General features: G+C 32.7%; 1 protein-coding gene across 1 annotated transcript; it reads left to right on the top strand.

Moving 5' to 3' along the window:
* Positions 1 to 1,738: 1,738 nt before the first annotated feature.
* LOC127736231 (neuronal acetylcholine receptor subunit alpha-10-like) lies at positions 1,739 to 20,721 on the top strand. The gene is made up of 8 exons (XM_052246818.1): positions 1,739 to 1,932; positions 11,784 to 11,843; positions 12,484 to 12,617; positions 14,394 to 14,438; positions 14,593 to 14,702; positions 16,023 to 16,558; positions 18,046 to 18,239; positions 20,292 to 20,721. Exons 1-8 carry the CDS (start codon positions 1,881 to 1,883, stop codon positions 20,505 to 20,507), a joined length of 1,347 nt encoding a protein of 448 aa, XP_052102778.1. The 5' UTR covers positions 1,739 to 1,880; the 3' UTR covers positions 20,508 to 20,721.
* The last annotated feature ends 4,082 nt before the right edge of the window (positions 20,722 to 24,803 follow it).

The following is a 24,803-nucleotide window of genomic DNA, read 5'->3' as shown; positions in this document are numbered from 1 at the left end:
AATATGGACTGGTCCAGTGTCCAGTTTGCAGGTCATTTAATTTTCTGTACACATTCATGCACGCTCTGATTTAATCAATATACTCGTACGAAAAAGCATGAACAGTTTGAAGGTAATCTAATAATAACTTAATCCAATCAAATTGCATAAGATTCAATAACAATGTCAAGTCCACATCATAATGAGTAATAGAGGTAAACTGGGTAGGGAGAAAATGACAGATATTTCAAGTTAATATTTATGCAATAACGAATTAAAATTTGTCAACCAAAAGTTTTGCTACAATTTCAAAAACATGTCGTTCTGTATGGGTATAGTTTTCGGATCTTTCATTAGCGTATTTAAGGCTATAAAAAGTTTGGGCTTCAAAAGTTCACACAATTATTGACTTTATACAGAAAATTCGTCCTTGTAAAACATTTAATAGTTCACAAATGATACGCGATTTTAAAGTAAAATTATGTCTTAAAACACTGCAAAAAATTTCATTCATATTGATAAAGTGGTATCGTCATAAAGTGCGTTGAAATGAACAGTGGTATAGCAAACATCGAATTCCCTCACAAAATGTTATCACACACTACAGTAAGGGGAGTCAGTTAAGTTTGTCTATTTTTAGATACTATACAGGTAATCTTTTGACACTACGTATACAACCTGTGTGACCTGTGTAGTGATTTTGATTTTACGATAAATTCATGAATGAACGATAATTTTATGAATGAACATGAGCACCTGACCTCTTTCTTAAACACCTATTAAACATATAAAACCGTATTTAATAAGGAGATAATTCAGTCAAATTTTCAGTACTAAATCAACAACTGAAATGATTCCATTTTTTGATGAAACATCGTACGAACGGAGAACGGAATCGCAGGTATAAAAATGCACTTTTTTCCCTTGTAATGACCGCGGATCTATAATTTTTATAGATCGGTTGAAATCCCAAAACTAATTTGCATAATGGAAATTTAGGCGATAGCAATACATCGGAGTGACCTCAAGGTCATCCTCTGTAAAAAAATAAATATCTATAATGCTATATTGAATGTTCTGTATCTATTTAATTGTGTGTTTTTGAATTTTATACAAATCAAGAATCAAACAACATGTAATTATTAATTTCAAAATTGTTTTATTTTTATATTTGCACATGGAAATTCTCACGACCTGTCTACAAGTTACTCCATCAATATACAATACATTTAATTTTGTCTCTTGTTCGGGACAGATGGATGCATGAACAACAGCGACAATAGTAAACAATCTATAGGAACCAAGATCAATTGATCAAGCTCTTGTCAATGGATTGTTTTCTGCATATATCTCTCAAGTGTATTTGTAAAAGCAGTCCTATATCATACATTTCTTACTGTATGTAATATAATAATGCTTTCAATCGTTAAACTAATTATCGTATTTGTTTTAGGTTAACTAAAAATATGAAAATATATTGAAATTAGATTATATGTCTCGACAAATCTAAAAGTATAATGTTTTTAGCTGTGACTGATATGTATGAAGATTTAAAAAAATGTAGTGAAAATACGGGTTTAAAATCCATAGATTGATTAATCGCGGTTGTGTAAGATATTAATTACTATGATGAATTGAAAAGACAAATAATTTAGTATGCTTTACAGTTGCATGTTTACCGCTAATAATGTATTAATACATTTTAAATACATCGGTAATTATTTTATGACAACAGTAATCCAGGATAATTGGACATAATTCATTTGCAGAATTTAAATTTTGTATGCTGTGGATTACAGGTCTATCATATTTATATATATCTTAACCTTTAAGCTGAGTATGCATTAAAACACTGATGATACAGGCTGGAGTATCAAGCATAGAATATAATTTCCTTAAGTATGGGGAAATATGGAACTGTGCTATTTCTATTGATGGAATTATATATTTTTGGTAAGGTATTATAGTGTTTATGATTTTTTAAAACTATATTCTACCGTTTTAACGTTATTTTTTAATCGATGGGTTATTTCTAAATTAAATGATTTTAGCGTGATAATTTCTTGCGTAAATGCACTTACAGCAGCTGATTTTTGTATGAATTGAAGAAAACTCGAAACAGAAAAGCAGGATATTTTTCCAAATTGGAATCGAAACTGAAATAAAATAGCAGATACTAGTAGTGTCCCTGTACAATTTCCTTAACAATACCCACCTCTCAATTAAAGTATGCATACAAAGACACAATAAGACAACAACCCCCTTTAACATATACACACTCACACACAAGAGTAAAGGAAAGTTGTAGGTGAATGCAATGTAAACTTAAGTAATTGCCTCACTTTATACCTCGCACGAGATGTAAACAACCCTAACGATCAACTCATTTATACATACGGGGGTAAAATCTAAACTACAGAGGTTAATAAAGGTCGTTTCCATTCTGACTGGAAATTTACGTTATTTTGATAGAGAGGCGGAAGATAACATAAGAATGATCAAACGCATATGAAGTCATAAACGAACTAACAATGCCATGACAAAACAGTCTACTAAACATCACATAGAAAACTACAGAGTCAGCAACACGAATGCCACCAAACACCGGGGCTTATCTCAGGTGCTTCGGAAGGGTAAGCAGATCCTAGTCCACATATAGCACCCGTCGTGATGATTATGAAAGTACAAATCCGGGACATTAACCAATTTTTTTATGTGAAAAATATGTTTAAGTCGCCAAAAAGTAGAGAATCTTCGAAAGCGAACGCGAAAATGTAATTTTACTTTTTTATCTAGCCAAGTGTAGTAATTTAGATTTTAGTATGGTTAAAGTGCTGATTTATTTGTCCAGTTATAAACCTGGTATAGGTCGTAAGAGCTAACTTGACCATATCTTAAGGCATGATCACTAGACTATAGGACTATGAAAACATAAATAGGTTGTATTTATACTTTTTAAACCATTAAAGGTTAAGCTTGCTAATGGTTTGTACTGCACCGCAAGACAGTGTGATCATTATTTAATATTTTTCAACTACTTATTATGAGGTTCATTATTAGTATATTTCGTGTATTTGAGAAAAAGTTCATCTTTGTTTGCATATAACATTCTTACACTTACGCTCGGTGGCCGATTAGTGTAAAAAGTTCATCTACAATAGTTTAAACATATTTTATTTGCTCAAAGCAAAAAAGGATCAGACACAAGTAAAACATACTTATAAAGTCTTCTCCACAATACAATATATATAACAATACAAATTGAACATGAGCATGCATCATATAATATAAACAAGTTAACATAAATATTACTAAACTATACTGAAAAAAGGAGAGGGAATGTGGAAAGAACGACAGAGATTAGGATGATGATGATAATGATGATGATGTGCGTTTTACCTATGCTGATACTATACTACGAGGAATCGTTTTGATCTCTTTATAAAATTGAATACTTGTTTAACAATTTGCACATTTTGATCATAGGCCAGAGTTTCTTTTCCAAAAACCAATAGTTTTAAGTCCAACTCGCAGCCTTCGGGAAGCCAGCTGAGACCATTAAAAAGAATAGCCCTTTCATTTAGATATAAAGGACAATCAAAGAAAAAATGGTGCATGTCCTCAATATCCAAACCACATTTACATGTTGGATCAGATATTATGTTAGCTCTAAACAAGTCACAATTCAAGAAGGATGCCGAGCATCTAAATTGGGTTAATATTATATTCAATTTTCTTGGACCATATAAATAATGTTTAGATTGATTCTCATTTCGAATGTCGTGTTTTTTTAATTCTACTTTGAATTTTGATAATGAGTCTACATTTCGAACTGATATGTTCAAATTATTCCATTCATCTACAATAATCACTACTAGCCTTCAAACCCCACTCGTGATGAATTGTGTTCGACTCCGATCTTGATTAACAAAGGATTGCCGGTTTTCCTGTCGAAGGACGGTTGTTCTCTCCGATTACCTCGAAATCCTATAACAATAAAAACTGACTGCCATGATATAGTTAAGGTAACTGAAAACTGGCTGCCATGATATAGTTAGGGTAACCGAAAACTGGCTGCCATGATATAGTTAGGGTAACTGAAAACTGGCTGCCATGATATAGTTAGGGTAACTGAAAACTGGCTGCCATGATATAGTTAGGGTAACTGAAAACTGGCTGCCATGATATAGTTAGGGTAACCGAAAACTGGCTACCATGATATAGTTAGGGTAACTGAAAACTGGCTGCCATGATATAGTTAGGGTAACCGAAAACTGGCTGCCATGATATAGTTAGGGTAACTGAAAACTGGCTGCCATGATATAGTTAGGGTAACTGAAAACTGGCTGCCATGATATAGTTAGGGTAACTGAAAACTGGCTACCATGATATAGTTAGGGTAACCGAAAACTGGCTGCCATGATATAGTTAAGGTAACTGAAAACTGGCTGCCATGATATAGTTAGGGTAACTGAAAACTTGCTACCATGATATAGTTAGGGTAACTGAAAACTGGCTGCCATGATATAGTTAAGGTAACTGAAAGTTGGGTTATAATTTAATGCACATAAAAGTAATTTGCTATTTGAAGAAGTAGTATATTGACTGAGCAAACCTTTCTTTAATTCGATCTTATTTACTCCCAGATATATATTACAATTACAATTGATCAATTCAATTGTGCATTATTGTCATAACATCTTTATTTACGGGAGCTACCGTCTTACTTTACAGGATCGTTATTTTAAGTTTTTGGTTAAATTAAGAAATAGGTCTTGAAAGATGCGAAAAATGAAGAAAAAAAAACGGACTGAAAACTTTAAATTCTACGATCACTTTATTTAAATATGAAATTTGATAATGCGTTTCCAAAATATAAATGATCTGAGTTTCACGTCGGTAAAAAATAAACAATAACTCAATGGTTAACAAATTGCATTAAGATAGTCTTGTTTGAATAGTTACATTACCCTGCTCACTTCCATAGTCCCACCATACTAAAAATAAAACAGTATAGAAATAAGGAGATGATTGCCAATGAAACAACTATCCACAAAAATTCAAATGAAGTGGATGTAAGCAATGATAGGTAACCGTACGGCCTTCAACAATGAGAAAAACCCATACCGTATAGTCGGCTATAAAAGACCCCGACATGAAAAATATGAAAGAATTCAATTTAGAAAACTAACGGCCTAATTCATAGCAAAAAAATTTACGAAAAACTAGACATCATGGAGATGGGAACCATCTCTGTAGGCCCCGCTGTGAATAACGTGTGGTAAAAAAATTGTATCTTTACCATAGTACATGGGGTTGTCAACTGAAATCAAAGTTTTTGACCTTGACTTTTGACCCAGGAAATTGTACATACATTATGACACACCCTGTGGTGTTGGTTAATATACATGTCAAGTATAAACTTTGAAATCATAACGGTTCTCAAGATACAGAGAGGACACGATCTTTACCATAGGACATGGGGTTGTCAACTGACACCAAAGTTTTTGACCTTGACATTTGACCTTTGACCTAGGAAGTTGTAAATACATTATGACACACCCTCTGGTGTTGGTTAATTTACATGTCAAGTATAAACTTTGAAATCATAACGGTTCTCAAGATATAGAGCGGACACGATCTTTACCATAGAACATGGGGTTGTCAACTGAAACCAAAGTTTTTGAGCTTGACCTTTGACCTTGGATATTGTACAAACATTATGACACACCCTCTGGTGTTGGTTAATATACATGTCAAGTATAAAGTATGAAATTTTAACGGTTCTCTAGGTATAGAGCGGACACAATTTGTTACGGACGGACGGACGGACAGACGGACGGACAGACGGACGGACGGACGGACAGACTGATCACTATAAGGCGACCCGCCATTCGGCGGGGCCCTAATTAACAAATAGGACAGACCTGAACCAACGACAACCACTTGCTCCTGAATTGGGACAGGCACATAATCATTTTATCATTGCACAAGGTCATGTTTTTCTCTGACTGTAAAACATGTCTTTACATGGAATCCATTGGATGTTGGATGCTTACTGATTGATATTTTAGTCTTAGATACATAATTTTTGTATTTGTTGTTATTTGCTTTGAACTAGAATAACATGAATGTGTCTAGGTTAATATAAATAAGAAGATGTGGTATGATTGCCAATGAGACAATTCTTCACAAGAGACCAAATGACACAGAAATTAACATTTATAGGCCACCGTACGGCCTTAAACAATGAGCAAAGCTCATACCACATAGTCAGCTATAAAAGGCCCCGAAATGACAAATGTAAAACAATTCAAACGTGAAAACTAACGGTCTAATTAATGTACAAAAAAACAAACGAAAAACAAATATGCAACACATCAACAAACGACAACCACTGAATTACAGGCTCCTGACTTGGGACAGGTACATACATACAGAATGTGGCGGAGTTAAACATGTTAGCGGGATCCCAACCCTCCTACAGTGGTGTAACAGTACAACATAAGAACGAACTATAAAAATCAATTGAAAAAGGCTTAAGGGCATATGATACAGTAGAGATCCTCCGCAAATTTTTTCTTGAAATTTTGATAGATGGTCAATTTCAATGTGTACTTTTGAAATATGCAAAGAAAAATATACCTTCTTGACTTACTTTTTAAGATATTTTGGTTCGAAATTTGTATATTTTAAGGGAAAACCCAGAAATTTCATATTGAAGGACTTTTAAGGAAAGTAGCAATACTTTAGAACGAAAATTCATAATTTAACCGGTTTTTTTTTTGTTGTAAAATGTTCCCTTGATACATGGCAATAACACACTGTTACAACTTTAAGGTTAAACTGAATAATTATATCCTGAATTATAATACACTTAGTGAAATAAAGAATTTGAAAATATTTTTGCGTCTACACATAAGTGCAGTAAAAATTCTATCGTTGATTTTTTTCTTAACATTTTGGCGGAGCGTTCTTGAAACAAAAAAGATAAATCTAAAAGATAAGTTGCATCTCTGTCCTGAATTGTTTCATGTAGACAACATAGAATGAACATAAATTATTTAAAAGGCCCCGACATGAAAAATATGAAACAAATATGAAGTAAGTGGGATAGTAAAAAAAATAAGAATTGCCAATGAGACAACTAGCCACCATAGTTCAAATGAAGAAGATAAGGCAATAACAGGTCATCGTTCAGCCTTCAACAATGGAAAAAACTCGCACCGTAAAGTCAGCTATAAAAAGGCCCCGACATCACGGTAGGTATAGTGTCCGGCTAGGATCGTGGTTTTTCGAGTGTAGATGGTTTTTTTTTCGAGTGATAAAACATGCTATAAGGTCAATTAACTTCTATTTGGTAATTATAATAGTTTTTTACATGAAAATCCATCTTATTTTGAATACTATACATGTTTTGAGCAACAAAGAAGCACAATTTCCTTGTATTTAACCAAAAAATTCAGTGTTTAATATTGTCCGGATTTTTTCGAGAGCAACTGTGAAACCGTCCGAGTTTTTCAACAAATGATCCGGGTTTTTTAAAGAAAATTTGAATAAAAAAAAGGTATTCTTGACTTTAAAAAATTACTTTTTCTAGTTTATAACTGTAATTAAGTGAAGGACAATATCATATATTCTCAATAAATCACAAAAACATATTACTACGTTGATCAAAATTAACCCTTTTCAATTAAATGCAAAACTTTCCAGTATTAAATTAGAAATTACTGGATCTTTTATAAAACGGTCTTAAGAACATAGTGCAGGGGACTCATAATCTTTTCAACTTCATTGCATGCTACTTTTGTTGTCACAGTTAATAACATTTTTCATGGTGAACATCGGAGTTTTCATACGCCCGTTTACGGGACGTATTACGGTATACCTTTGTCCGTCCTTCCGTCCGTCTGTCCGTCTGTCGTCAGCATGTCGGACAATAACTCAAAAACGCTTTAACCAATTTCCATGAAACTTCGGTGAATTGTTTATATCTATTGAGGTAAGCTCCATTTCGATTTTTATAAATTTTAGATTTTACGTTTCCGAGTTGTGGGATTTTATTAAACAAAAAAGGGGTGATTTTCCAGTTTTCGGACAATATTTTTAAAGTGCTTTGGGCAGTTTTCATGAAACTTTGGTGACTTAGATTAAGATAAACTACCTTTAGTTTTTCATAAATTTCTGATATGACATTGAGAAGTTATTGAACTTTATTCTTTAAAATCGCGAAGGGCGTATCATGCGCTCATGGCGCAGCTGTTTATTAAAAAAAGGAGTAAGAAACCTACAGGACAGCAGTGAAGAATCAGAAAAATGCTATGTTATAAAAAATATTCTATTAAAAGAGGCCTGCCCTCCGCCTCACAAAAAAAAATCCATTAATAAAAAAAAAAAAAAAACACACACACACTTAATCTGATCCGTTTTTATTCCTATTGACAATAAAATTTCAATAAAATTTCATATATAATTAACAATAAAATGAATAGTTCATCAGCTTAACACATCTACATCTACATCTACATCTACATCTTCGCTATGTCGTCACTCGAAAAGGGTACTTTGACCCATCACTCAAGTATAAATTTAACTTTGACGTCCTCCAACATGACAAAAAACCTTCTATATAACATTTACTAACAATAGTTCCAAATTGTGCTCAAAATTTATGTACAGGTGCAGGTTAAAAACATCATCTATCTTTTGTTTGTGTTTATTAGCCACTACAGAGAAGCTTGGTGAGTTTGGTCTTGAATTCCTCACTGCTCTCAATCTCTAATAGTTCATCTGGTAGTTTATTCCAGTCTCGGAAAAAAGCTGTATTTGTAAATATCTTTGTTTGGCCTGATTTGTACATATCTTTTTGTGTTCGGTTGATGGAGTCTCGAAGTTCTTCTAGGTCTTAAAATGTGCGATGGAATAGGTATAGCAACTTTTTCATGGATGGCTTTATGAAAGAGCGTTATACGTGCTATTTTTCTTCTAGTTTCTAATGGTGTCAGTTTCAATTCTTCTAAAAGAGTTTTAACTGTTCCAGGCTCTCTTGAGTAGTTGCTTTTGATAAAGCGTGCTGCACGGCGCTGGACCATCTCAATCTGGTATATATGTTTTTGTAGGTGAGGGTCCCATGCGCTGCAAGCGTATTCAAGGTGAGGTCGGACAAGGGCAAGATATGCTTGTTTCTTGACTTCCTCTGGACAGGATCCAACATTTCTTCGTATGAAGCCTAGTGCTCTGTTTCCTTTAGTGACTACTTTGTTAACTTGTTTGTCCCATGACATTGTGTTGGTAAGTTCAAATCCTAGGTATGGGTTTGATGCGACTGATTCCAGGATATGTCCATTGATGTTGTAATTGAAGTTGATGGTTTGTCTCTTTTTGGTTATTGTAAGGACATAACATTTTGAAGGATTGAATATCATTTGCCAAACTTTGGTCAATTTTACCATTTTGTCAAGATCTTCTTGTAGATGTTTGCAGTCGTCCTTTGTTGATATTGCTAGGTATAGTAAGCTATCATCTGCAAACAGGCGAATTTTTGATGTTATGTCGTTCCCTATGTCGTTTATGTATAGGAGAAACAGCAATGGTCCTAAAACTGTTCCCTGTGGTACGCCAGATGTTACTTTAGCAGTACTTGATCTTTCCCCTTCCAGTGTGACTTGTTGTTCTCTTTGTGTCAACCATGCTTCTAACCAGGCAAGTATGTTTCCATCGATACCATATGATGCAAGTTTCTTCAACAAACGCTGGCGTGGTACTGTGTCGAATGCTTTACTAAAGTCTAATATAAGCATATCTACCTGTTGCTTATTGTCCAGATTTCTAGTTATGTCCTCTGCTGTTATGACTAGTTGTGACTCACAAGATCTTTTGCTTCTGAAGCCATGCTGGAAGTCCACAAGTATATTATGCTTGTCAAGATGGTATATGTATGTACGTCTCAATCCAAATTGACTATGCTTACATTTGATTGTTGACATCACGAATATATACTGTACGTGTAATTTATAAGATGTGACAAACAACAATATATACAAATGAAGGATACTTCTTTATAGAATGTAAGTGTAAGCAAACTGATTATCAAACTGATGAATGCATTGGTTTCGTGCCTTGAAAAGTACTTAATTTGAACCTTTTTTATTGTTTTTAAAGGTAAATACACTGACACATAACATTTAAAGCTATAGGAAATTTGTATAACCACTCGATTAAACACGAACGCACTCGAAAAAGCCCGGACTGCTTTCGAAAAAACACGGACATATATAAATGAATTTAGTCTCAAAATGTCGTTTTCAATGCAATAACAAGAATTTTTGTAAAGTGTCTGTATATCTAAGGATATATAGATTCCATGTATGCATTTCCTTCGACATTTGCATTGGTAAGTGTATAAAAATAGCTTTATTCTGTATTTTGGAATAAAAGCATTGTAAGGCTAAATTGAACTTTTTTAACGAAAAATAATGTCGGATCAATAATATCTTTTTATCTCAAATACTAACACACCTTGCATAACCGTGTATATTAAACTTAAGCTTCTATATCACGTCTTGTCAGAAAGGAAGTCTGTTTGTTTACATTTTTGATCATATTAACTCGAAATAAAGTGGTCACACTCGAACAAAACCCGATCAAATCACTCGAAAAACCACGAGCCTAGCCGGACACTATACCTACCATGGACATGAAAAATGTGAAACAATTCAAACTATCGCCCTAATCTAAACTTTTTTTATATTTCCTGTATGTTTCAGTGCACTTCTTTGACCGTTGAATCTATCAAACAGAACAAAAGCTATATCATCTAGCTTCAAACTCCTTTTCTTTTTACATTCAAAAGACAATCTTCTTTCAAACTTTAATTGCAAGAAAAAACAAAGATATAAATCAACTGAAATGTACTACGTTGGAAACTATGTGCAATGTAGATTGATTTAGTTACGTGGATTGAGGATAAAAAGAATATCTGTGGACACTAAGTTTCGTGGTTTTACAAATTCTGTAGGCATAGCAGTCTAAAGTAAAATATAAGTTTGTTGTAAACCTGAATCTATGGTTTTCCTTATCATACGAAGTCAACGAAATTGATAATTTTGAATTCCTAGCCTTCGATTAATTTAAAGTCATGGTACATTGTACTTTAAATGCAGAATTATCAAAATAAAAGATATAAAACATATCATTATACAATAACAACACAAATATCGATTTCGTTGACAAATTTTCCTGGTAAGAATCAGAAGGTAGGAGCATGGATGGTAAATTTTGTCTCTATACATGTATGCATTATATGTACTGCTTTTAATTTACTGATAACAAAATCAATATTAATACACCAATAAAAGCAATATTCAAAGATCTAATTACAGTGTTGAATTGGTAACCTTTTAGAATAAGATTATTTAAAGGATCTGTAAGTTTACCAGGATCGTTTCTAAATTTCCGGGCACGTAAGCATATTTGTAGGCGCCAACCCTCCCTTAACATGGAACGGTGGGATATAAAACTATATAAATAAGTCGAAAAGTTCTTAACTCATCGGATCTATACAAAGCAGAAAAATATCTAACAAAACACAGACCGGACGTGGCAGGGAATATATACATCCCTCACAACAAAAATGACACAAAGTACAGACATGAAAGTGCTCGTAGTTACTGACAACTAGAATGTCTAAACTAAATGAATAACATGTTCTATCGGTATCGTCGCACTTATCAACTTTCATGAACTTTTTCAAAACCCTTCATACTATTACATAAACATATACAATTGATTGTAACATACTGTAGGATCAGGCAAGATTATTAAGGACAACACTGACGATGATTCTAAAGGAACTGTTACTTATGGTAAGTACATGTAAAGTAACGCCCGGAACGAGCACGGAGTAGAATTTGAAGTATAGTTTAATTTATTCTTACATATTTTTTTTATTCTACTCTTAGTTCAAAAAGATGTATAAAAACAAGATAAACGATAAAACTAACTTTATTCTCTTGCTGGATCTTGTTTCAACCAAAGGAATGTCACATTCTTGAAACTCTGTTATATTTATGTTATATATTAGTATTATCTTCCGTCATTATATATTATATATAATAGATCCTCTATGCCATAATTTTACATAGAAGTCGACGATGAGGGTCAGTTGAGAAGTTAGTTTTACGACAAAATAGACGGGCTTAAAAAGTAGAAAATAATGTTGCTTTAAAACAGGAAAAATGTTATTCAGTATAACTACAAAACAACAGGCTACACCAACAACAAGGTCAAATGTCATTTTCAAATGAAATCAACTGCACACAACACAGTTTCTGTAAAATATTTCATCGGTTACGCTGAATAATTCATATTTTATGAGAGTAATAGAAATATGTAATAATAGATCTTAGAAATGTCAAATATGATTTGTAAAATTAACAACATAGTCAAAATATTTGAAAACTTAAAAACAGAAAATTTATATAAACCATTATTTTTTTTTATTAGGTTCATCGTCAGTACTAAATAATCTTTCAACTTCACTACTTGCAAATTACGGAGCAGGAGTTCGACCCTTGTGTCCAGGTTATGAGAAAGTTAATGTGACTGTGGATATTGCTATTCGTCAACTTATATCGCTTGTAGGTCTATTTCTTTCGTGATCACATTTTAAAAGTATTGTTTCAATCATTGTCAGAGATGCCTTGAGTTTTGTTTTTCCAACTTAATATGCAAGGCACGTAGTAAACTTGACACACCTGAGCAATTGCTTTAAATATATAACCTAATAATCATTCTAACAAGCCATAAGATAGTATATTAACAATGATTTCTGTTTGTAAAAAAGCACTGAAATGTTATTTTGTTACATTGTTTTATTTCATATCACGGGTGAAAGTCTCCACCAAACAATTTTTTTTTCCGCTCTCAATGTTTACATATAGTGAACACACAATGTATCTTGATATCATAAGACATCATAATGTCTCAATATTTACATATAGTGAATACACAATGTATCTTGATATCACAAGACATCATGATGCCTCAATATTTACATACAGTGAACACACAATGTATCTTGATATCACATGACATTATGATGCCTCATTATTTACATATAGTGAACACACACTGTATCTTGGTATCACAAGACATCATGATGCCTCATTATTTACATATAGTGAACACACAATGTATCTTGATATCACATGACATCATGATGCTTCAATATTTACATATAGTGAACACACAATATATCTTGATATCACATGACATCACGATGCCTCATTATTTACATACAATGAACACACAATGTATCTTGATATCACATGACATCATGATGCCTCAATATTTACATATAGTGGACACACAATGTATCTTGATATCACAAGACATCATGATGCCTCAATATTTACATATAGTGAACACACAATGTATCTTGATATCACATGACATCACGATGCCTCATTATTTACATATAGTGAACACACAATGTATCTTGGTATCACATGACATTATGATGCCTCATTATTTACATATAGTGAACACACAATGTATCTTGATATCACGGCATCATGATGCCTCATTATTTACATATAGTGAACACACAATGTATCTTGATATCACATGACATCATGATGCCTCAATATTTACATATAGTGGACACACAATGTATCTTGATATCACAAGACATCATGATGCCTCAATATTTACATATAGTGAACACACAATGTATCTTGATATCACATGACATCACGATGCCTCATTATTTACATATAGTGAACACACAATGTATCTTGGTATCACATGACATTATGATGCCTCATTATTTACATATAGTGAACACACAATGTATCTTGATATCACGGCATCATGATACCTCATTATTTACATATAGTGAACACACAATGTATCTTGATATCACGGCATCATGATGCCTCATTATTTACATATAGTGAACACACAATGTGTATTGATATCACAAGACATCACGGTGCCTCAATATTTACATACAGTGAACACACAATGTATCTTGATATCACAAGACATCACGGTGCCTCAATATTTACATACAGTGAACACACAATGTATCTTGATATCACAAGACATCAGGATGCCTCAATATTTACATACAGTGAACACACAATGTATCTTGATATCACATGACATTATGATGCCTCATTATTTATTTGAATAAGAACAAATACTCATATAATTACAGGTACGTTGTGGCTGGTAATTCAATTGTCAAATAAGTCAGTTCATAGCAACAATAGAGAAACAAAAAGTAGAAAGGTCTTAGAAATTTTCGAAAAGTATATTTTAGAGCAGTCAATATTTAACGAAATTAAAACGTTTCGTTGCTACATAAGTTGATCATTGTCTATAAGTACTTCTTTTCATTCTTGTTATAGGATGAACCAGAGCAACTGGTACACTTCAACATGTGGATGCGACTGGTGAGTTTATTGATGTCAAATTCAATATGTCAATGATTAATTCATGTATTTAACCAATTAAATCTAAATGACGAAGAAAGAGAATGCATTATTTAAACATTATTTTTTTTAATGTAACTATACTTGTTAATGTTAATTTCTGTCATGTTGCTAGGGATGGATAGATTGCAATCTCAGATGGAATCCTGACGATTTTAACGGTACAGACTCCATAGTGCTACCCATAGACTATATATGGAAACCTGATGTTACCCTTTATGAGAGGTAAATACATAGTACTACCCATAGACCTTATATGGAAACCTGATGTTACCCTTTATGAAAGGTAAATACTTAGAACTACCCATAGACCTTATATGGAAACCTGATGTTACCCTTTATGAAAGGTAAATACATAGTGCTACCAATAGACCTTATATGGAAACCTGGTGTTACCCTTTACGAGAGGTAAATGCATAGTGCTACTCATAGACCTTATATGGAAACCTGATGTTACCCTTTATGAGAGGTAAATACATAGTGCTACCCATAGACCTTATATGGAAACCTAGTGTTACCCTTTATGAGAGGTAAATGCATAGTGCTACTCATAGACCTTATATGGAAACCTGGTGTTACCCTTTATGAGAGGTAAATACAAAGTGCTAACCATAGACCTTAGATGGAAACCTGATGTTACACTTTATGAGTAGGTAAATACATAGTGCTACCCATATGTAGAACCACCTGATATTACTCTAATTTGTCGAGTGAATGCTTATGGTGTACATAAACGAGATTATTTTGTAGCCAAAGAAGAGTTAGATTATCAATAAACACAACCGAAACGTTAATACATACATAAACCCATTTTATGACGTTACGGGTATTAATTCCTACACTGGCAAAATTATTCTGTAAGTTTTCAAATTCTTTATCTGGAAATACATTCTGGTATTTCTAGTGCATGGTATCTTGGAGAACATGATTTATCTAGAAGTTGTAATTGACTTTAAATTAACTTTCAGTAACTGCGAATTTTCTTACGTTGCCCAGTCGATAGTTTTGTATGTTATGTTCTGTGTTGTTTGTCTTTTTATCGTTTTTCTCTTTTTGCTATGGCATTGTCAGTTTGTTTTCGACTTATGAGTTTGACTATCCCTTTTGGTATCTTTCGCCTCTCTTTACATCGGTGCTTTGTGGCTATCGTTCTTATGTTAGTTGTTGTTTTGTGCATTGTACCGATCTATTGAGTTAAGCCATTTGCAACTGATATTTAAACTTTCTCATATGGATGCTGTTACACCACTGTCCCAAGTCAGGGAAAGGTTGAGCGCTCAAAAAGATGTTTAACCGCGCTACATTTTTTATGTGCCTGTCCCAAGTCAGGATCCTGTAATTCAGCGGTTGTCATTGGTTCATGTCTGTCATATTTGGTTTTAGTAAATTGTATTGTTATGAATTAAGCCGTTTGTTTTCTCATTAGAATTGTTTCACATCTTATATGAAGGTTTAAAGTATTTAAGGTTATAACTCTGCATTCCAATTACAAATTAACATAAAATATTCATTTTTTTCAACTGACATTTAAAACATGTTTTGTAGCATTTCGGCGGAGTTTTATGGATTCAAAGACTACAGGGCTCTTATTAATGCGGATGGTTATGTCACTTACAACTTCCCAACCAAAATCGAAGCTTTGTGTCCTATTGACGTCGCCAAATTCCCTTTCGACAGTCAAGTATGCGAGTTAATGTTTGGATCGTGGTCATACAATGGTTTACAACTAGATATTCAATCTAAGGACATTGCAGGCGATTTATCGTCCATGAAAGAAAATGTTGAATGGATAATTGAAAAAGCACCAGTCGTAAGACACGAAGTATATTACGGTTGCTGTCCGGGGCCCTTTGTAGATGTGACTTTTTATATTCACTTGAAAAGAAAACCTGCTTATTACGTAACAAATATAATAGTGCCATCGATTTTGATTACAATGGTGGCATCGTTTGGATTTTTACTACCTGTTGATTCCGGCGAGAAGGTTGGATTAGAATTAACGGTTATGTTGGCGATGTCTGTTTTTCAGTTGCTTGTTGCTGACAAGTTGCCACCATCTGCTGATTCCACTCCATGGATTGGTGAGTAATTTAAACTTTACATCAGTCTTAGAGAAATAAAATAATTTGAAACGCTGTAAACACGTTTTGTATATTGTATTTCATGTTGTCGATGAACATATCTTTATCTTATTCTTTTATCTTTTTTAGGAAATCATTTTAAGTAATCTTTGTAGACGAAAAATAACCTAAATTATATATACAATAGAGCAACTTAAATTGCACAAACGATAAAAGAGAAAAGAGACTAATTTAAAGAATGCAATTAGAATGCATCATATTACATTATCATAAACAGAAATACTTAGTATATTGAAATCTGTATGAGACAAAAATCCAAGGCATTATATACCAATATAAAAATAAGGAGATGAGGTATGATTGCCAATGAGACAACTATCCACTCAAGTTCAAATGAAGTGGATGTAAGCAATTATAGGCAACCGTGCGGCGTTCAACAATGAGAAAAACCCATACCGTATAGTCGGCTATAAAAAGGCCCCGACATGAAAAATATGAAACAATTCAATTGAGAAAACTAACGGCCTAATCTATAACAAACAATTTACGAAAAACAAATATGACAGACATGAACCAACGACAACCACTGAACTACAGGCTCCTGACTTGGGACAGGCACATAAAGAATGTGGCGAGGTTAAACATGTTTGTGAGCGCTCAACCCTCCCCCTAACCTGGGACAGTGGTGTAACAGCACAGCATAAGAACAAACTATAAAAATCAGTTGAAAAAGGCTCAACTCATCAAATCAATACAAAGCAGAAAAACATCAAACATAAACACGGGCCGGACGTGGCAGGATATTTATCCATCCCTCATCCCTAACAGCAAAAAGGACACTTGGTACAGATCTGAGAGTACCCGCAGTTACTGACAGCTAGTTCAAAGCCATTAACAACTAATAAAAAAAAGACTAAATTGTTAATTAGTACACATCCAACATCCAATGGATTTAGTGTAAAGACGTCATTAACAGTCAGAGAAAAACATGACAAACAAGTTTGAGAGCATCAAGTCCAATAAAGTTTTGAAGAGACCAACTTTGCCTCAGAGAGATGCACCATCTTAAAACCAATATAGATAGCCATATTTGGCTATCATTGCGACCAGTTTGTATTGGTGGAGGAAGCTAGAGTGCCCGGAGAGAACCACCGACCTTAGGCAGGGAAACTGGCAATCCTAGTCAGTTAAGATTAGAGTCGACTGAACCTACCACGTGCGGGGTTCGAACTCACAACCTCAGTGCTGACAGGCTAGATGCAATACTCGGCCACCGATGCACCTACATGAATTAGAGGCAACATTAAATAAGTGATGTTCAAATCTCATAAATCTATTAGAAAGATACAAAAACAAAACTTCAAAAGGAGCGAGATCGGGTGCGTCGACATGAAAATTGCCAATTGTTAAAAAAATATGTATATCAAAATATCCCTGTGATATAAATGAATAAATGATTTGTATGATCATGTGTTTTCTTATTTCAGCCATGTTTTTTAGCTTTACACTAATTCTAAGTGGTGGATCATCATTATGGCAAGTAATGGTTTTAAATATCCACCACAGAGGAGATAGAACGATGTCACGATTCACAAAATGTTACCTATTAAAACCTCTTGCGTTTATCACGCGTGTAAAGCTGCCAAAGATACAAAACAGATATAAAACATCCTGGAATCAGGTAATATAACTTTATAATGACATTAGAATGTAATTTATGTCTCAGTATAGTACTTGTTTTACATCTACTTCTGTAGGATTTCACTTTTATTTGTAATGAGGATTCTGATTTTGAAATAGTTTATTTTATCAATTCGTTAATATGCTACTATTTAGGTTCATGATCATTAATGCAAACACTGATTTGAGATTTTTTTGTCAAATACGAAAAAAGAGATATAGAGGAAACGCTAATGAGAAAGCAATGAAATGGGCCCGGACACAGATAACTAAAAAAATTACATCAACGGTCAACATAATGCCTTCAATGTCGATGCAATTTGTTAAATTCTATAACGTCTTTAGCCAAAAGGTTTGATAAAAAATGAGAATGGAAATGGGGAATGTGTCAAAGAGACAACAACCCGACCAAAGAGCAGAAAACAGCCGAAGGCCATCAATGGGTCTTAAACACAGCGAGAAAATCCCGCACCCGGAGGCGTGCTTCAGCCGGCCCCTAAACAAAAATGTGTACTAGTTTTTGATGTATATTTACGATGATTTCTTTTCATGTTCTTTGATAATTCTGATAAATGAAATATCAAGGGTTGGCAAAGGGTGGAGGACCATAGGTGTCAATTTATCATTTTTTCATACAAAAAAAAAACGGAAATGTTTGCACCAATAACGTTTCATTTTTAATCGGAATGCTGTGGACGGATTTCCTTTAGGCAATGTATACGCAATTTAGTGATACTACTGATTCTTTATGCAGGAGAGTGTCAACAAATTATAAATCATGATTTATTATATACCCTATGACTTCTTTAAAGCCAATCGACAAGCAGGCTTCCAAAAATAAAACTTCAAGGGTTGACTCGGATAATATGCTATTCCTTGGACTGTTCCTGTTCTGCAGTGAAACCCTTGCTAAAGTGGGACGTCTGTCTAGCTGTTCGGGATACAATAATACAATTTGTTGAATAATCTCCTGTCTTGATATTATTCATTATTCAATACTTGTTTTTAAACGCATGTAAAATGCACATATCATTAGTAAATTTCTACTTACTATTTTATCCTGAAAACCAATGACAGAAATACGTAAACTTGTTGTCCAACCATTAAGCAGCTTCTGTATTATTATTAGACAAATGGTTGTAGCCGAAACAATTTTTTTAAAATATTTTTACACCTTTGATGATTACATATTTTCAAATAAAAAGTGAAACTTTGGATTTGATGATGGGTTGGTAAACCGTATGTTTCCCTCAAGCTTACTTTATATAAAAATTAGGAGATGTGTTATGATTGCCAATGAGACAACTATCCACCAAAGTTAAAACGAAAAACCCATACCGTATAGTCGGCTATAAAAGGCCCCGACTTGAAAAATATGAAACAATTCAATTGAGAAAACTAACGGCCTAATTTATAACAAAACAATTTGCGAAAAACAAATATGACAGACATATTTATCGCTACTTTGTGTTTTGTTGATTAATCCAAAAAGTGTTTATAATATTAGGTTTTATGGGCCCTGTCAAAGATATTTACTATTTAAGCCTGTTTTTAAAAGCCAATTTTTCTAACTTTTTTTCTTAGTATTATATTGAATCGAATATATACGCAAATGAGACAGCTCCTCGCCGACACCCTTCTTCTCATCACAAAAAACCAAGCCAAATATGTAGGTCAGCATGCACTCTCCAAAAATAGACAGCTTTCTATAAGATATGTTGCATTGCGTCTGGAATATAAAATATTTCATTGAACTTGGCTTACATCTCATGCTTCAATTTTTGAATTACTTTGGCTACTTGTCTACCATATTCAGTTTCGACAAATTCTTTTTGCTAAATTTATCAGGAAGATAACTATTACTATGTTTTCATCAGCTATTTCTCAATATAACATAGAAACATGATACTTCAAATGCCGTTAGCTGTTGTAATTTTTCTAAACGTGTAACACCCTCCATACTCGAGGAAATTGATTAAATGGCCCAAATCTGATCAATCGCAATAGTTCATGCTATGTCTAGTTCATATCTCTAATTATCTTATTCTTAAAGGACAAAATCATTTCCAAGCTGTTCAACACTTTGGACGAAAATAGAGCTTCAAAGGAGAAGGCAGTAGAGAGAGCATCTGAAAGTGAAAAAGACACAGACAATTCAGAACTATGGATACACTATGCTTTAGTTTTAGATAGATTAGGCTTGGTGGCATTTGTATTTTCGTTTGTCATGGGATGTGCCTATATTTTTATTGGAATTATTAACAATTAACACTGATGCTAATATCAAATGATAGGGATGATGTAACTTTGCAAGGCATTTTTGGTATATTTGATGACATTTGTTGTGAATTAAGGAGCAATTATAATTTTTTTTTCTTCAAATTTCAAATCATTTCTGTAATAATCTAACAATATGATAACTAAAGATGTTGACTTGATGTATATATCTATAAATAAATAACATAAATAAATATATACAAAATTGTAAGATTTTCAAATAACCCTAATTAGCATGAACTGTTTGCACATATGGTGTCTTATATATATGTTGTGTACAAGTTATCATTTTGTACAAATTATAATTTGTACAAAAAAATTGTACAAATTATAATTTGTATTTTGACTTTGTACAAATTGTAATTTGTACAAAAAGTGCCTGTACACATTATAATTTGTACAAAATAAGGCTTAATTTCACTTATAACTTGTACAATATTTTACATAAAATAAGTTTCAAATCAAATGATAAAAAATAATTTTAATTTTAATTATGAATCAATATGAAACCCACTGATAACTCCATTTACAATACTATACATAATAAACAATGCTCTTATTTGTTGGAGCAGAAGTGCGAACCATGACACCTCGAATTACACAATACATTCTGATTTTTGCATTTACAATTCGAATTGTTACAATCGCCTTAATTTGCAAGAGAGATAACCCTGCCCACCAGTTTTTGAAATTTTTTTGACAGCTTCCCTCAGGGAAAGTTGTAAATCAAGAAATTGTGTAACAGACAAAAAAAGAGTCATTAATTGATTCTAGTTGGTTTCTGCTTAAGACTCCTGATATATTACCAGCTATTGTCCCTACACAATAGCCAACATTTCCTACTTCCACAACAACACCTTGTATATTACTCGGATCGTTCGGTGCTCAGTCATACTGTGGAATTGGGACATTGTCTCCAACAGATAACTTGCTCAGTTTCTGTTTTGTATTTCTTGTTAGGACATCCGCTTGAATTTGTTGGCCAGACAATGCCCTTTTTCGACTTCCTATGATACAACATTAATAGTTGTACTAGTTGATCCACAAAGCGCAAACCTTCAGACACAATTGCTGAACTGCTTGATAGAATTTATCCTGTTGATCAACAATACTAGCCATTTTAGTGAACACTTTAACTTTTAATTTTGTAAATGACCATTTGAAAGACCAGTTTATCTCTGTATCGATGTAATGCATTGGCTTTGTGGGAATTTAGAATATAGCAAAGTACTCTCGACCAATGAAATTGTAGAATTGAATGCCTCTTAATTGTGAAGAATGAATGTAAATCATGTTCTCAGTAAGGGATTATCCTATTATTTGGGTCTATTTACAGTTCAAAACAAAGAGTTTCTATAAATGAGTTACAACTGCCCCGAAGCATATTATCAGATTGAAAGGATTTATCACACAGTGATTGAAACTGACTAAAAGTTGAATTGTGAAACAAACAAAAATCTCAAAATAAGTTGAAGTTTACTGGTGCGGTAAAATTGGTACCGTGAATTTTATTATGAAAATATTAATAACTTCAAATTACTATAAAATTAAACAATACCAAAGCAATGAAAAAAAAAAAAGAAAAAAAATCTTTCAGATAAAAAATAACCTAAATCTTTAGCTTTCCAAAACTTTGATTACTTGATCAGAGTTGGGGAGAATAGTTATTTCCAATACATGTATTGCGATAAAAAACAGGAATTTAATTTTGAACATATTTAAAAAAAACTTTTAAGGGCATTATTTTTTAACATTTCCCTGACATAATGAAACAGTATTTTATGTAAAAAGCTGGACCAAATTATTGGATGTGAAATAAAATTTAGGTGTAACTTAAATGTATTAATTGATTTAAACTGTAAATAAAAAAGGGTAATTCCTCACTAAAATATTACATGATTTACATTCATACTCACAATCAGGAAACATACAATTCCTACATTTTCTTTCTACTGTTGTATCACCTAATATCTATAACACATTTTTTTTTTAAATATTTCCCAAATGATAAGAAAGTCCTCACATCACTAAAACTTATCCATAAATGACATGCCGAAAAAGGAAGTCATGCATCAATTATAAACATTGCACTGACAATGAAACTAATTCTTGAATAGATCATTTGAGCCTTGAGCACTTTACAATATTCTAAGTTTGTAAGAGAATGATAATCCCTTACTTCATGATAAGTACTCGCTAACGCTCGTACTTATTCATGAAGAAAGGGATTATCATTCTCTTACATATATAAAGATATAAAGATCAGTGAACAGGAGTTCAATTTATAACCTCAAGGCAATATACACGAGTCAATATGACTTGAAAAATTGTATTGAAAAGTTTCCATAGTGTGTATCAATACTTTTTTTATCACAAAATCCACGCGATAAATTATTGTACAAGTTATAAGTGAATTTTAGTCAAATTTTGTACAAATTGTAATTTGTACACGCACTTTTTGTACAAATTACAATTTTTACAGAGTCAAAATACAAATTATAATTTGTACAATTTTTTTGTACAAATTATAATTTGTACAAAATGATAACTTGTACACAACATATATATATTGATGCTATAACATATATGAATCAGAAAATGTGATTTAAAAGCAAAAATTAATGGACATATAATATTCTTTTAAAGCATTTCAATACTATTCACTCCAATTAAGAGATCACTATGGGATAAAACTAATATCCTACGGGATTTAAAATCCTGTAGGATTTTCAAAAAAAATGTTAAATCCGATGGGATTTTTTTTTATCCTATAGGATTATCATGAAAGACTTTTTTCTGAGAAACAAATGTCCCTTAAGATTATTTTTTCTCCTAAGGGATTTATTTTGTCCTGTCGGATGTTTTCTCTCCCATATAGATATTTTTTCTCCTACCGGATTTTTTCTCTACCTTAAGATGAATTTTGTCCTGTAGGATTTTTTGTTCTACCTTAGGATAAAATTTGTCATATAGGATTTTTTTTTCTCCCATAGGATCAAATTTGGATACGTTGTGTCCTCCAAGACGGTTTTGTCAGTTTTGTTGGTATTTTACAAAATATATTTATGGTTCGCTTGTCCCAGTGTTTCTGTATTTGATTGAACATAATACCTTAAAATAACGCATCATGCACTTCAAACGTTTACAATACTGTTATGATTGTCAATGCAAATAGTTTGTGTGGTCCAGAATATCGAGCATCACACATCAATAGGAAAGATATTAAGACAATACAAACTGTTTAGCTTATATTGTTGGCTTGCAGGCTCATATATATCATAACGATTCCGAAATGATTTACTTTTATCAAATCATTATTATTTCATTCTAATTGGTGAATCGTAGTAAACAAAATGCATGATATTTCAATATCATATAAAGTTGTCGTTAATGCAATATATCCAATGGCTATTTTCGGTAATTTCCGTTTCATGCATGGAATTTGTTTTATTGATATTTCCTGAACGAGTAGTGGCAAATATTTCATACATGTTATTTACGATCTTGAAATCTTATAAAGACCAGACCATACGAAAACAGTAAGTAAATTTCCTCCAACAATTAAATAATTATTTAAACAGATTTTATCACAACTTCTAATCAAACAGACCTAATGCATAGGATCTTTGAGACTATTCAGATAAATGTTCATTTTGGTTTTAATTATGTTCCTTGCCTATACTACGTGACATGCAAATGCAAAATAATAAATGTTCTCTTGTCCAGTCCGATTGATTAATAAATAGTGTTTTGTTTGTTAGTTTTAATTCAAAACTGTGCCTGTTAACTTCAATGAATAAAATCATATTGAAAAGGCCTAAATGTAATATATTTAGAATCAAGTAATGTAGGTTTTAGTGGCTCACACAAAACTGGTAAAGATGAGATATTTTGGCAAGACTGACAATCGTTTTTAAATTGAAATACAATATATTACATGAAAATAAACACTTTTATTTTAGTCATCCGTCATTTCCTTTACACGTCTTAACTAAGCAATCACCCCTTAAAAATCTATTCTTACGTGTCTTAGTTCTATAATAAATTGACACAATCATATATGATAGACCGTGATAAAACAGTAGATCTAAGAACGAAAGAAAACAGTTCATGTAGTGGTTTTCAAAGAGATAACTGAAAAAAGGTCGTTTAAGTTTCCATAATTATCGAATGATATACATGGAAATATTACTTTATAGCATTGTACAATATCTTGTCTTCGTGTATACTGTTTACAAGGAATTATTTATGAAGTTGTTAGATTAATGTTGTTTGTTTAACGTCCTTT

Source organism: Mytilus californianus, unplaced genomic scaffold (assembly GCF_021869535.1).
Source record: "Mytilus californianus isolate M0D057914Y unplaced genomic scaffold, xbMytCali1.0.p SCAF_3, whole genome shotgun sequence".
Classification (NCBI taxonomy): Eukaryota; Metazoa; Mollusca; class Bivalvia; order Mytilida; family Mytilidae; genus Mytilus; species Mytilus californianus.
Note: the sequence above shows the minus strand (reverse complement) of the source record. Positions and strands in the feature narration are given on the sequence as shown.